Genomic DNA, 15,527 nt, shown 5'->3' on the forward strand with positions numbered 1-15,527 from the left:
CTGGAGTCGAAGCACACACTGCCACATGTCCTTTTTTGGTCGCATAGACTGTAATTTGGCCATCCGCAATGTAATTCCCAGAATGACCGCGACCACAAACACATGAAGGAGTAACAGCGACACCTACTGGACAGAATGTCTCACACGTAGAGCTACACAAACAGCGTCAGACGTACATTATAAATAAAACTACGTAGAGAAAGGATGTGAATACATTTCAGTGACTAAATGTTTATCGTCGTAAAACCACTTTGAGCATTTGCTTGGTTTAGTTTGTTGACTAGCCTACTTATAATTATCCCTTAACAGAGAAAAGCGACAGATTTAGTCTGTTTCAGTGAAGAACCGTACATTTTTAAACGCATTTAAAACTTACCACAGCTGGTCTCCACTGCAAAGTCTTGACGGAAATGGAAAGGGTTTTTAAAGGCCCGTCGCCGTGGATGGTTGCCAGCAGTCAAATTAAAAACATTTTGTCATGAAAAAACAAAATTACAAAAATATATATTTTTTATTGCCCATATATGACGATACACTTCTAAAATAGCATTTTCATGTTTAAAGATCCATTTAAACTTGAAAAAAAGTCATTATTATTATTTATTTTTTACAAATAATAAAAAAAACACACAAATAATAGTAATAAATACAAATAATAATAATAATAATAATTATTATTTATTTTTCATGCTAAGACTTTACCAGTATTGGAATATTTTAATGTTTTTGAAGTCTCTTATGACTCTTTTTTTTGAGTCTCTTATGCTCATCAAGCCTGCATTTTCTTATTTGATCAAAAAATCCAAAAACAGTAATATTTTAAGATATTATTACACTTTAAAATAATGGTTTTCTATTTGAATATACTTTAAAATATAATTTATTTCTGTGATGCAAATCTGAATTTTCAGCATCATTTCTCCAGTCTTCAGTCAGTGTCACATGATCCTTCAGAAATCATACTAATATGATGATTTATTATCAATTTTGGAAACAGTTGGGCTGCTTAATTTATATACTTTTAATAACCCGTGATACTTTTTTCAGGATTCTTTGATGAATAAAAAGTTAAAAAAGAAAAGGCTGATGAAAATTCAGCATTGCATCACAGAAAGAAAATTATATTTGAAAGAAATACGATTTTAAATTGTAATAATATTTCACAATATTACAGTTTTTTTTTCTGTATTTTTGATCAAATAAATGCAGCCTTGATGAGCATAAGATAAATGTCTTTCAAAAACATTAAAAATAGCAATGTTTCAAAACTTTTGACTGGTACTGTATAAAAAACTAAAAATGTATTTAAAGCAAAAACATGCATAAAAGTGCTTTCACAAATTATAGTTTGTTGAAACTCTTTATTTTCAGGGCAATACAAAAAATACTTTCGTGACCAGATAAATATTATACATACAGCATTTTAATGTTCATTATTATCATTAATATTATTATTAATTTCACTATGTCAGTTGATTAAAGAAAGCCCTAACTCTATTTCAATAGAAGGCGACAGTTCTTGCCGTTTTCTTCGGCTCCACTGAAAGACACCACATGTTCAACCACATATTGCAATATCTTCATTATAGCTAGAACTTGAAGTAAACAAACAAAAAAAAAAACTTCATACATAGTGATTTACTGAAATGGAAAGCAAGATAACCATGTACTTTTTTGGGACATCTTAATAGTCTTTTTTTCATGTGGACAAGCTGAAAGCAGTCAGTGCTGAGAGAAAGAATCCCGTCCTTACTTCCCTCACTCGTGGTTTGTTAATCTGTCGTGAAGCTATACATCTCAAACGTCCGAAGAGTTCATTGTACGTACGGCAGTAGAGCGGCCTGCCAAGGCAAGGGCATCTTTAGGCCTCAGTAGGTACAATATTGCAGAACAGAACCAAACAGCCGCGGCTTCGACTGAAACAACGCCGTAACACACCCAAAGCTATCCCTCATCTGCTTTATCTCTCAGTATTGCTATCTGAGACGCTTCAAATCCGGATCAGTGGAGTGAAATCTGGTCCACAAGCAGCATAAAAGAGCGGCTTGCACACCGAGCTACTGAAGAAGTCAGAATAAGGCACTATGACACAATGCAGTCATACAGTCAGTTCTCATCTTTTAAGTGCCACACATTATTCTACGCAACGCAACGAGGAATAAAACGGGAATTACACCCTCTTAAAAGATTCCACTGTGATTTTTTCTTACCAAAAACACACACCAAGTACACGTTAAGCGGAGAGACGCGTTAGTAGCAGGTAAGACTATACACACTGACGACGCCGTTGAATCCTATAAAGCTACCGATGTGCCGTTTTTCCTGCCGTGTTCCTGCCAGCCATGCGAGCACGATCTCAAACAGGAAGTTGATTTGCAGCGATGGATCTATCGCAAGTGTGAGCGTATCCATGTTTTAGATAGAAGAACTGTGATATTAGCAAGTACAAAATTGCGATTCTGGAAAGCTAGCGCTCCGCATACTGACTGTACGCTGCTTACTATGGCATGTGAAACAGCCTGGATTGTTAATATTGAATGATATTTCAAACGGTTGTATGCTACATTGTTGTCACATGACCTCACTATGTATAGCCTGTTTGGCATATTTATTAAAGACATTTTGTGTAAGCTTTACTTCTTACATGGCCCTAGAGCAGGGATGGCTGTCAAGATCAGTGTTGCCAAGTCCACAGGCTACTTAGAAGCTGCTGCCGCAGGTTAATTTCCATCCCTGTACGAATGATTTTGGTACTCCAACACCCTCAAAACAACCCCCAGACATACAAATTCAATGGAGAATTCGGCTACCCGATGGAGAAAATCACATTTTTGGACTACTTTTGTTGTGCAGACCTGGCAACCCTGCTGGAGTCCCACTGTCCTGCAGAGTTTAGCTCTAACCTTGATCAAACTAACTTTCCTGTGGCTTTCTAGTAATCTCAAAGACCTTGATTAGCTTGTTCAGGTGTGTTTTATTAGGGTTGGAACTAAACTCTGCAGGAAAATCGCCCGATCACCGTGATTTTGCCAAGACATGTTCCTGAATCGACATCTTTTGTTGATCCTGAAACAACATTCCTTTCCAAAAACAGTCCTAATCCAATCCCTACCTGTAAACCTAACCCTACCCATAACTTATCTCTAAAATCAGAGGGAAATGATGTAGAGGCACATAACCCTGGTTGTAAGCCTAAACTTGACATGAACTGTAAACTTGTCCCTCAAATTTGATTGGTTGATTGGATTGTTGATCCAGGATCAACAAAGACGTTGATGTTGCTGCCTTACATTTTTAAGTACAATCAACTTGGATGTTTAAGTCATTTCAACTTAAATTACATTAAACTGACTTCAAAAAATGAGTTGAATTTTGTATAACTTATAAAAGAAAGTTGAAAATTGCTTAACTTATTTTGATGAGTTAAAGCAATGTAAAAACATATGTTGTCATAACTTATTGATCATATAATTTTTTTACAGTGTTGGTGAAATCACGTACACAGAGTTGCCAACCCCTGCTCTAGAGGCAAGTTATGTTCGGAATGAATTGCTAGCATTCTGCATACTACATACTTCATAGTATGCAATATATACTGCCTACTATTAAAAAAAAAGTATGTTAAATATTGTGCAGTATGCAAACAATGGTGAGTTATATTGTTGATACATGACTTCATTATTATTCACATTTAATTAAGAATTTTTTTTTCACACTTTTACCTAATTTTGTGAAAAAAATATGACATTTTGGCGCATATAATAGATCAAGTCAAGTTCGGACAAAATTAAGACTGGTATTACTTTTTGTTCATTCATTACACAGGAAATAAAAAAAGCACATTGCATTGTGGGATATAGTGTTCCACACAGAGTACTGTTTCATACTGCAGAAATAGTAGTATGGTAGTATGCTATTCCGAACATAGCTGTTGTGTTTTGCCAAACCTCGTTCCTGTCCACCTGACTAAGTTTAGTCATACAGAGGAATCATGGGAAACGTAGTCATAAGATCTGGGCTACAGCTGAGTTACTATATGAAGAGAGGATTGAATGAATGAAAGAGTTGAAAGACATGATACTTCCTTATTTTTATCAAATCATTTGAGCCCCCAACTACACTATAAAGTTCTGCTATCAATAAATAACACCGCAAAGCGCACCGGTACATTCTTTCCTTATAATAGCTACCTATAATTCATAACCGTACTACCATAATACATTTCTAGAGTGGTATATGAATAATTCGAGCAGTGCATTCTAGAAGCTTATTATCACACGTGAGTCAGAACTCAAGCAAATAATGAACGCTTATGGTCTGACATCATACTTCATGTGCAAAGTAAATTTTGTCTGGTTTTCGGCTGCCAGATTCAGATTTTAATAGTTTCACATTGTTCGCATTGTACTGACATTATGTAGGATTAGTTATTGAGATACTTATGGTAAATTATCTCCAAGCAGTGGGATACAATTGATACATGAAACACAGTCACACTCACGCTCAAACAAACCTCTAACAAGTGCTTTAAACCTTAATACATGACTAAAAAAACAAGAACCAAAAATATTAGCCCTATGAAAGAGGAAACGCATTCATACCCCAACATACAGCCAATCAGTGGCGCTAGTCCCATGTGAACCAATCACATTTAACTTCAACAAATCACCTGACAGTTACACAACCAATGACGTGTAACATCTCTACCCCTCCACGTAAGGAGCAGCCAATCATCCGTAACAATCAGGATCTGATGAATATGGCGTCCGGTCAGACAAGAAGTGTTCAGCTCTGGTCCTCTCGCAGTTCGCTGGGCAGGAACTTGTATTGCTGCTGTCGGATGTGGGCGAGTTTCTTCCGGGCATCCTCTAACTCTCTCTCCTTTCTTAGCATCTCCTCCTGTGCTGCAATGATCTGGAAATAATGCAAAATGATCACTCACTGAATGGGCATCATATAGTTGCACTGCAACATATTTTACAAACAAAGTACATAAAATGTATGTTACAATCAGGGCTTGACACTGTGGCTAGTGGTTTTCCAAAAGTCACTAGCCACTCAGCATTTTTACTAGCCACAATTTTGACATTGATACCATGGGGAAACTGCCATATGGATATTTTTAATATCTCGTCATGTGGCAGGAGGTTTATTAGGCTGCTGTCACTTTAAGACCTGATGCACAGATCGAATATACTGTTACACATGCATTTTCTTTCATAACTGAAACATAACTGACTGTGTTTACATGAATACTCACCAAGACCGGCATTCTGACATTATTTTGTGTGTATTTGACTGTTTAACACTAGAAGTGCCATGGCGGTCATTTTGACCGTTTTGAATTTTATATCTGCAATAACTTTGTTGAAAAAATAAATAAAATCCTGCCGGTACCTGACTTTTCCTAAAAGTGTCTGTATTTTCATTTAAAATGGTTTTCATATAAATTGCACATAAGGCAAAAAAACAAATGAACATATTTACCTATTTCGGCCATAGACGGTCATATTGACCGCACTGAATTTCGCGGTATTATTATAGGCTATACCAATATACACAACAATAAAATGTGGTAAAAATACACAAAACATATTCCACAACAAATAATTTAAATGTAATGATATTCAGAACAGAACAAGAATGAAAAAATAACTATAAACAAGCCAAAATGAAATACTTTATAAGCGAAAGTGAAAGTAAGCAGTGTTAGGCTCACGTAATTCTCTAATTAGAATCAAAATGTTTCAACATTTGCGATGTATTTGGATGGTAAACTATTTTAAACTAAACTACTTTATTATAGGCTTTGTACTTCACTCACGTTCCAATATCGACGGAAAAAATCATCCTCTTCACACGTGCAAAATGGTACGAATTGTACGAGGCTATACTGACTATATAAACAGAGCAGTGGAATTTTTATATGTTAGGTTGACTATTTTATTATGGCTATAATGAACAGGCTGCAATGTCAAGACTGCAATGCTGTAATATGGTGTGTGTGTGTGTGTGTCGGCGGGCGCGGGCGCGATCGAACAGTGGAAACATGAAAACATAGGCTACTCCGTTATTTTGTTCAGGACATCTACAGATATTATTTATAAATGTATAATTAAACTTGTTTAAATGTACAGTTTGGTGTTGTTTTGTTTTTAAAATATATCCTAATACAATAAATGCATTAATCTCTCAATTGGGTATGTATCATTAAAGATATAGAGTTTGGAATCTAGCGGTCAAAATGACCGCTCGCGGCAGTTCTAGTAGTTATGGAATTCTGGCACTTCTAGTGTTAAGCGCAATAAGCAGCGAAAACGAACTCAATTTAGTACGAGAGGCGGCTTTATGTGCCGCACTTTGGGTGTGAGCACAAAATCTGCCCGAATTAGTAAAATGATGCGCAATAAGCGCAATCCCAGGCTGAAATTCAAGTCCTGTAACACCAACAATATTCATCCAGAGCAAATGAAACGCGTGTGAGTGGTGGGAGGCGGGTTTGTGTGTCATTCGCTGTCTGAGAGAGAGAAAAAGCAGCTAGTATTGTATATATTCTGCGGAAAATTAGTGTTGGAAGCGTTTCAGATATTTCAGTATTTATCAAAAATTCAATATTTTTGACAACACTACATCACAACTTAGTTTATTATTTCAGATGCATAAAAAAAAAATGAAATTCAAGCCGCCAAAGTGACTAGTAGGAGTGACTGTGTTACACACCACTGCTGAAATACACACGCATTTGGAGGGTGTTAATGTCAAGCCCTGGTTACAAAGTAATTACAAATAATTTATTCAGATTCTGCTCATGCTTCAAGAATGAATCTGATATGAATGCAAATAAATGTGACAGTTTACAGACTAGAATTAAAAAGTTTTACGAATGATTACGAAACAATTTCATTCTGTTTATGTTTCATGTAAGAACGTGATATGGATGAGCACGAATGCAACTGACGATTTACAATTTACAAGAATGGTTTACCCATATTAGTTAGGCTTTTGTAACCAAAAATTTCCTCTTGTCATGTTTCATGAATGAATGTGACATTACTGCAAAATGAATGCAAAAATGTTTTACACAAATTTGTTAGGCTTGCTTTACATGAATGCGACAAAGGCAGATGAATGCAATTTACACAAGAATAATTTGAATCTAGATCAATTTACACAAGAATCAAATGTATTTTGCTCTTTTCATTTACTAATGCAACAAATTACATCAAAAATGGTTTTACGAATGATTACCATATGCATTTTTTCTGGTTGCGTTTCAAGCGCAAATCAATGCGACATGACTTCAGATCATTGCGGCAATTTATGCAAGGATATTTTATACAAATTTGTTTTTGCTTGTGTTGGATGAATGCAGCAAATGCGGATGAATGCATTTTAAGCAAGTATGATTTACACAAATTTATTGTTCATTTAATGCATAAATGTGACAAATGCAACGATTGACATAAAATTTGTTTTACCAACGATTACCACAAATTAATTCTGCCCTCATTTCATGCAAAAATTAATGCGACACGACTGCAAATCATTGTGCCAGTTTATGCAAGAATGGTTTATACAAATCTGTTCTCCTTGTGTTGCATGAATACAACAAATGAGGATGAATGCAATTTATAAAAGAAAGATTTACAAAAATGTATCGTGTAATTACACAATTTACGTGAGAACAGTTTTACAAACTATGTGCATGCACAGAAATTCTTTTCATGTTCATGAATGATGGTCAATGTTTGTATGCCATATTAAAGTTTCAAATCTAAAAACTTGCTTTAAACCAGTTTTCCAATGTGAAGCAAGCCAAATAGTTTGTGGCACAATGATACATAAATAACGCTTATATATTAAAGCCGAAAATGCCAGGGAATGTTTTTCCTTCCAGTTTTTCCTTCAGGTTCTGTCTCAGTGATGGAGAGAAAACGCTTAATATTCTTTAGTGGAACGTGTAATTGTTGCATAACTGTGCTGCAAAAATATGGGACTGGATCTGCAATAGGCATCCAGTTACTTTCGAAAAAGAGGAGCATTTTTGTGGATTGAGGGAATGGCATGTATGGATCAAGGCCTGACCTTCTGAAGAGAGGCTGACTCAGTGAAAAAAAGCTACTTTTTGTTGTGCTGGCAACCATTCCAGGGTTCATGCATCCACTCACGCCATCCACTCAACGGGATTTCTCAGATGTTCCGAATATTCCAGTGCCCTCTCTCAAGATGAAGACATGAAGGCATACCGGGAGGAAGGAAGCTCTGAATAGGCAGACACGCAGTCTTTAATTAATGTGCATCTGGACTGGGATGAAACGGGAAAATAAGCTGTTTTGCGGATACAGCGGCCAAGCGTAAGATGCCAGCTGTGGATGCCTGGTGCAAACCCACAGCTTTCAAATTCCACTGATGTCTTTGCAGATCCATAATGCAGTTCTAAATGTCAAATCTCTTTTTAACTGAGCGTCCTTTGGAAGTCAAGGGATATTCAAAAACTGCTGCAGACGAAAGGATTCATACTGTGGGAACACGGGAAGAAGCCTCACCTGAGCGATTCCTCCGACGAATTTGGTTTTAACCACGACACTGTCGTCTTCTGCTTTATCGAAAGCTGCTTTCTGCGCTGCCTTCACCAGGTTGTCAGACGCTCTCTTGACTGCATTCCCAGCAGCCTGTGCAAACACAACGTTTTATTGAATAGGCTACAACTTAGCAGGTTTTCCAAAACCACTAACTTTAAACCAAATGGTTTCAAGATGATTTTTAGTAGACGTAGTTCTCCTCACACAATATGTCCGCCAAAAATACGGTTGTTTTTATAGCTTAGTATATATATGTGATTGTAACCTGTAATCTCCTCATGGCCTCTGAGTCCTGGTCAGCTTTGACTTTACAGGCCACCAGCAGCTGGGCCGTGGAAGCCGCCACCTGTTTGGCAGAAGAAATGAGCTTCTCCTCGCTGGCGTGACCCTGGACTGAGGCGTTGGCGGCCTCACACAGGCTACTGGTGGCGGCCGCAACCATCCGGGCCTACAAGAGAGGAGGATTCAAATTAATCATTTGCAATTTAGCTGATGCTTTTCAACAGTACATCTATTACAATGGTGGTGATTTCAACTTACTGCTGATATTAGACCCTGGGACCACTGGCCGTCATCTACTGCATTGGCAGGGATGGAGCCCACCTACATGAAATATCATAAAGATTAAAAAGAAGCAGCGTTATTTCAGTATCATTTATATACTACAGTATGTAGAATTTACTTTGATTTTTTCAGGTTTCAATTCAAGTTTTAGTAACTTTGCATCATGCTCATGTTTTTTTAAGAGGCCGCATTATGTGCTTTTACAAAGTCTTGATTGTGTAAAAGGTTTTCATGCTTGAATGGTCAAAAAACATTATTTTTCACATTTTTGCAGCACTTCTCTTCCCAGTCTGTCAGTAAAGCTCCATTTAGTTCCTGTCTCTATGAAGCCCCTCCTTCTGAAAAAGCGCAATGTGCTCTGATTGGTCGGCTGGATCAGTGTGTTGTGATTGGGCAACCGATTTGAGCGTGTTTGGGAAATGCCACGCCCCTTAACGTAACAGCAAATTTCAACAGACTACTAATGCAATTCAACCAGGCCACGCCCTTTTTTTTTTTGCATATACCTTAGGTGGGAATTATTTAAATGAGGAATATTGTGACGTGTTCATTCCCAGAAGAAAACTTAAGAAAACTCAAGTTCAGAAACAGTGCGCGCTGATATAGAGAATAACTCCTTTTCATCTAATATTTATACTTTATTTTATTCCAGCTTTATTTGAATGAACAAAAAACTATTTTGAATCGTTTTTATTAACAATAACAACAATCAAAAGAGCAAAGAAGTAATAACTCTTGATAATACCTTGCCCTGTGCTACGAGCTCTCTCTGAGCGGCCGAAGCAGATTTGACCAGAGCACTGGTTGCCGCTGCAATGGATTTCGCTGCTTCCAGGATCTGCTCCTCAAAGTCCAGAGACTCGTCGGCTTGCTGCGAGAATAAAAAAAGGAAGAGATATAACAAAATGTGGATTGTCCGTTTTATTAACTGTAATGAATACTCTTAGCTCACTGCTGGTTGACACAGCTAGTCATGAAACCATTATTTATAGTTTATTATTTATACATTATGGTTCATTTTTATAAAGAAGAAATGCTTTAGCTATACTAATAGAAGGGGAAGAAGCCTAGCCAAGCCCTTACTTCAGCATAAGTGAAATTTTATTATGCATTATTATATTATCTATTTCATACTATTACACTTTGATTCCAAAAAAAAAGACAGGTTTCTGGTTAATCTAACTCCTTTGAGTAACAGGTTGACATACGCTCCACTACACTAACAAGGAGCATGGGTTTGTTCAGAAAAGCATAATACTAGACTACACTGTAAAAATGTCTATGATCAATAAGTTATGACAACATATGTTTTTAAACTCATCAAGATAAAGCAATTTTCTACTTTTTTACAAGTTGTACAAGATTCAACTAATTTTAATGTAATGTCAGTTTAATGTCATTTAAGTTGAAATGACATAAACATCCAAGTTGATTGTACTTCAAAATTTAAGGCAGCAACCTTTTTTTTTTTTTTTTTACAGTGTAGTTGTAATACATTTCCAGCATGCAATATGGACACCCTGCACAGATTGCTATAATTTTCTGGATATATGAAATGTGACACTGGAAATATAAGGTTAAGTTGAGAGCATTGCATTGTGGGATACAGTAATCCATGAGCTTTGGTTCTATATTGCACATTTAGATTGTGCATACTATGCACATAATGCATACTGCACATTTTTGAACATACCCTTTATTTCCCTATGTTCTTAATATAATACTAGCCTACTGCATACTGTACAGTGTAAATGGTATACAGGCAACTATTTTTCAAAAACAATAAGTGAAACTGTTGGCATTACGCAATGATAAATGTTTCAAACAGTAGTATGCCACAGTTGTCACATGACCACAAATGACAACCTTAAAAAACAGTTACTTTGCACTTTGAACCCATTTGATTTTAAAGAAAGATGTTGAAAAACGTTGCAGATATTACTTCTGGTACATTTATTAAACCACAAATGAAAGTTTACATTAAATGCAATGTGTGCTCTTGTTATACTAAACCTTTAATGAAAATTAATGGACATTTGGTCATTCTTTACATACTGCACACAGTTTACTACATACTGCATTAATAGTATGGATACTATGGCAGTATGCTATTCCAAACACAGCCAAGGCGATGAGAGGGAGGTGAGATGTACATTGGACAAAGTGATCTTAGGGTGACACCTTGTGGCACGGAGGTGACACTTCTTAGGTTCACTATGTTCAGAATCAACAGCGTCAAAGGAAACGGCACAATTCTAACAGACCTAAGACACACCCTTGCGTGCCACCATCGAAAATGTATCTGTCTGAAACCACAAAAACACACACTCACGTTCATGAACGAGTCATAAACAGAACACACACAAGTCTGGAGACAGAGCAGGACACTGTAGGAATATGTTTGATATATAGTTGGACAGAATAACAACCTAATATATCAAACATATCAAACAGAGCCCTGCAGAAAGACTTCCAGGTCTACCTCACCTCCAGAACATGGGGAAAGAGAGGAGAGGATAGAAGAGAACAAGAGAGCAGGGCATGCTGGGATAGCAGGGAAAAGACAAGGATGGATAGAAGAGGAATGAGGAAAGATCAGGGGAAACAGTGAGGAACGCTCCAGGGGCGATAATAAACACCAATGACACTGTATCCTGACGTACTGAAATTCAACCTGACTATAAAACTTTCAAAAAACATGTAACAGTGAACAAGCATGTTCATCTGCCCTAAACCAGAGCAGAATGAGTCTCGGGGTGTGATGCAGAGCTTTAAACGTGAGGTAGAAATGTGAAACAAACTGGGAAATATGGTTTCTCAAAGTTTGCAAAGAGTAACAGAATGAATGGACTGAAGGTGACGACATTACACAGACTCTGTCATCCTTCTTTCCAGAACACATGAAGCTGGTCTGACTAACACAACACAGTGAGTTAAAGAGCAGAGGGAGGGACAAACAGACAAAAAATGGATAGAGAAAGACAGACAGACAGATAGAATGATAGCTAGATGACAGACAGAATGACAGATAGAACAAAAACAGATGATAGAAGGATAGATAGACAGACACAAAGATACAGTAGACAGAAATAATGATACACAGACAGACAGACAAATCAATACAGAGAGGCAGAAAGATAGAATGAATGGATAGATAGATTGACAGACAGACAGAACGATACCACAGACAGACAGATTGAACAAACGATAATAAAAGACAGGCAAATCTGTGGAGAAAGATAGGCATACAGATACTGTAGAAAGATAGATAGAATAACAGACAAATAGACAGACAGACCAACCAACAGACAGACAGATTGGTATATATAAATATGAATATATATATGTATATATGTATATATATATATATATATATATATATATATATGTATATATGTATATATATATATATATATATATATAGATAGATAGAAACATGCAGATAGATAGATAAAGACAGACAGAAAGATACCATAGATAGACAGACAGACAGAAAGAATGATAGACAGACAGACAGATAGATAGATAGAGGCAGACAGACGGACAGACAGACAGACAGAAAGAATGATAGACAGACAGACAGATAGATAGATAGAGGCAGACAGACGGAGAGACAGACAGACAGACAGACAGACAGACAGATAGAGGCAGACAGACGGACGGACAGACAGACAGACAGACAGACAGACAGACAGATAGATAGATAGATAGAGGCAGACAGACGGACAGACAGACAGACAGACAGATAGATAGAGGCAGACAGACGGACGGACAGACAGACAGACAGACAGACAGACAGATAGATAGAGGCAGACAGACGGACAGACAGACAGACAGAAAGAATGATAGACAGACAGACAGACAGACAGACAGATAGATAGATAGAGGCAGACAGACGGACAGACAGACAGACAGACAGATAGATAGATAGAGGCAGACAGACGGACAGACAGACAGACAGATAGATAGAGGCAGACAGACAGACAGACAGACAGACAGACAGACAGACAGACAGATAGAGGCAGACAGACGGACAGACAGACAGACAGACAGAAAGAATGATAGACAGACAGACAGACAGACAGACAGACAGATAGATAGATAGAGGCAGACAGACGGACAGACAGACAGATAGATAGACAGACAGACAGATAGATAGAGGCAGACAGACGGACAGACAGACAGACAGACAGAAAGAATGATAGACAGACAGACAGACAGATAGATAGAGGCAGACAGACGGACAGACAGACAGACAGATAGATAGATAGAGGCAGACAGACGGACAGACAGACAGACAGACAGATAGAGGCAGACAGACAGACAGACAGACAGACAGACAGATAGATAGAGGCAGACAGACGGACAGACAGACAGACAGAAAGAATGATAGACAGACAGACAGACAGACAGACAGACAGACAGACAGACAGATAGATAGATAGAGGCAGACAGACGGACAGACAGACAGACAGATAGATAGAGGCAGACAGACGGACAGACAGACAGACAGACAGACAGACAGATAGATAGAGGCAGACAGACGGACAGACAGACAGACAGATAGATAGAGGCAGACAGACGGACAGACAGACAGATAGATAGAGGCAGACAGACGGACAGACGGACAGACAGATAGATAGAGGCAGACAGACGGACAGACAGACAGACAGATAGATAGAGGCAGACAGACGGACAGACAGACAGACAGACAGACAGACAGATATAGATAGAGGCAGACAGACGGACAGACAGAATGATAGACAGACAGAATAACAGACAAATAGACAGAAATAACCACAGTTAGACAGACAGACAGACAGACGGACAGACAGATAGATAGAGGCAGACAGACGGACAGACAGACAGACAGACAGACAGACAGATAGATAGATAGAGGCAGACAGACGGACAGACAGACAGACAGACAGACAGACAGACAGATATAGATAGAGGCAGACAGACGGACAGACAGACAGACAGACAGACAGACAGACAGACAGACAGACAGACAGACAGAATGGTAGACAGAGCAACAGACAGATAGAATGATAAATAGAACAATATACAGGATGACAGAATGATAGACAAACAGTTTTGCGTTTGTGGGTTTGTGGCAGCTTTCAGATTTTTATACAGTTTCAGCTCTGAAAGGCAAAATGTGGATGAATGTTTTTTTTAGGTGAAAAGCATCACTGTCAGCTGAGCTATAATACAGATGGATGGAACAATAAAAGAGCTTCAGGGAAAATCATTTCTAAAAAGTGCTGAACTTCGTGGAGATGAGTTTCAGACTGACTGACTGACTAAAAGTTCAGCACGCTCTAAAACCAAACTTCAAAACACTGAATAATTGAGATCCAAGATGGATCACAGAAAAACCCCAAACAAACCCAAAGCCATACAGACAAAGTTCCGCGCTCACTAGACTTCAAAATATCAAATTGTTAATGTACAAGACAAATATAACCACAAAAAACCCATACAAAAAGCTACACAGATGTGTGCACACTTCCCCAACAACATGAAAGTACAAAAACTCCACATCCTGAAGTTCTGAGGGCCTAAAATAAAAAAAACCCAAAAAACAACACTTCCCCTGAATACAAAATAAGAATGAAACATTCCCGCAGCCTTTGGTGGAGGTGATCTGATATAGTTGTGTTGGCAAGCTGATCACGGCAGTGTGTGTGTGTGTGTTTGGATTCAGAAGACGGATGGAATGATACCTTTGGTTTGGCTCTGGGCTTCAGCTGCTCCAGTTTCTTGGCCGCGGCCTCGATGGACGCAGCAGCACCCAAGAGCTCAGTCTCCGCGATCACCGTGGGGTCTTCTGGGTCCACCCACTCTGAACCTGAGAGGAGGTATAAACAAAGTCAGCGGGACCCTCATTTTCAATTCACTTACCATATGCATAATACACACATGGAAAGAGTGAACACAAGATTTAAAAAATAAAATAAAATCATGCGATGGGGATTTGAACCAATAACCTCCTGTATAGAAAAATCACATGCCAACACAAGAACCTCACAAAAATGACCATGGGAACTTTCTATCGTAACTACAGTAGTTGTTCATATGCTTCAGAAACCATTGATGAATATGTCCAGCACATATTTCACTTCAAACTCAAAAGAAAGAAATTAAAAATATATTTTTTTTTGCTAAAAAGAAATGAATCCTACTAGAAAAGAAGCAATAAAAGTCTCAATAAACAGAAAATAGGGATGCACGAAATAGCCACTATATCGGTATCGGCCGATACATGTTCATTCATGATAAGAAATTTGGCAGATATATTAAAGCTGATGAATAATGGATTATTTCCTTTAGCTGAGACATTTGATATGTGCACTGTTCACACTGTTTGAATTGCTT

At 37.9% G+C, this 15,527-nt stretch overlaps 1 protein-coding gene across 2 annotated transcripts in view; it reads right to left on the reverse strand.

The window, feature by feature from the left end:
• Positions 1-1,341: 1,341 nt before the first annotated feature.
• The window catches only part of tln2b (talin 2b), a 152,956-nt gene continuing 138,770 nt past the window's right edge, over positions 1,342-15,527 (reverse strand). For both annotated transcript variants that reach the window (XM_082159833.1, XM_082159834.1), the window contains exons 52-57: positions 14,876-15,000; positions 9,892-10,017; positions 9,123-9,185; positions 8,848-9,030; positions 8,547-8,672; positions 1,342-4,914 (exon numbers count right to left, since the gene is read on the reverse strand). In XM_082159833.1, the coding sequence (XP_082015959.1) occupies positions 4,786-4,914; positions 8,547-8,672; positions 8,848-9,030; positions 9,123-9,185; positions 9,892-10,017; positions 14,876-15,000 (752 nt within the window). In that variant the 3' untranslated portion in view covers positions 1,342-4,785. The remainder of the gene's footprint in view (positions 4,915-8,546; positions 8,673-8,847; positions 9,031-9,122; positions 9,186-9,891; positions 10,018-14,875; positions 15,001-15,527) is intronic.

This window comes from Leuciscus leuciscus (assembly GCF_965113295.1).
Source record: "Leuciscus leuciscus genome assembly, chromosome: 25".
In the NCBI taxonomy this organism is placed as follows: domain Eukaryota; kingdom Metazoa; phylum Chordata; class Actinopteri; order Cypriniformes; family Leuciscidae; genus Leuciscus; species Leuciscus leuciscus.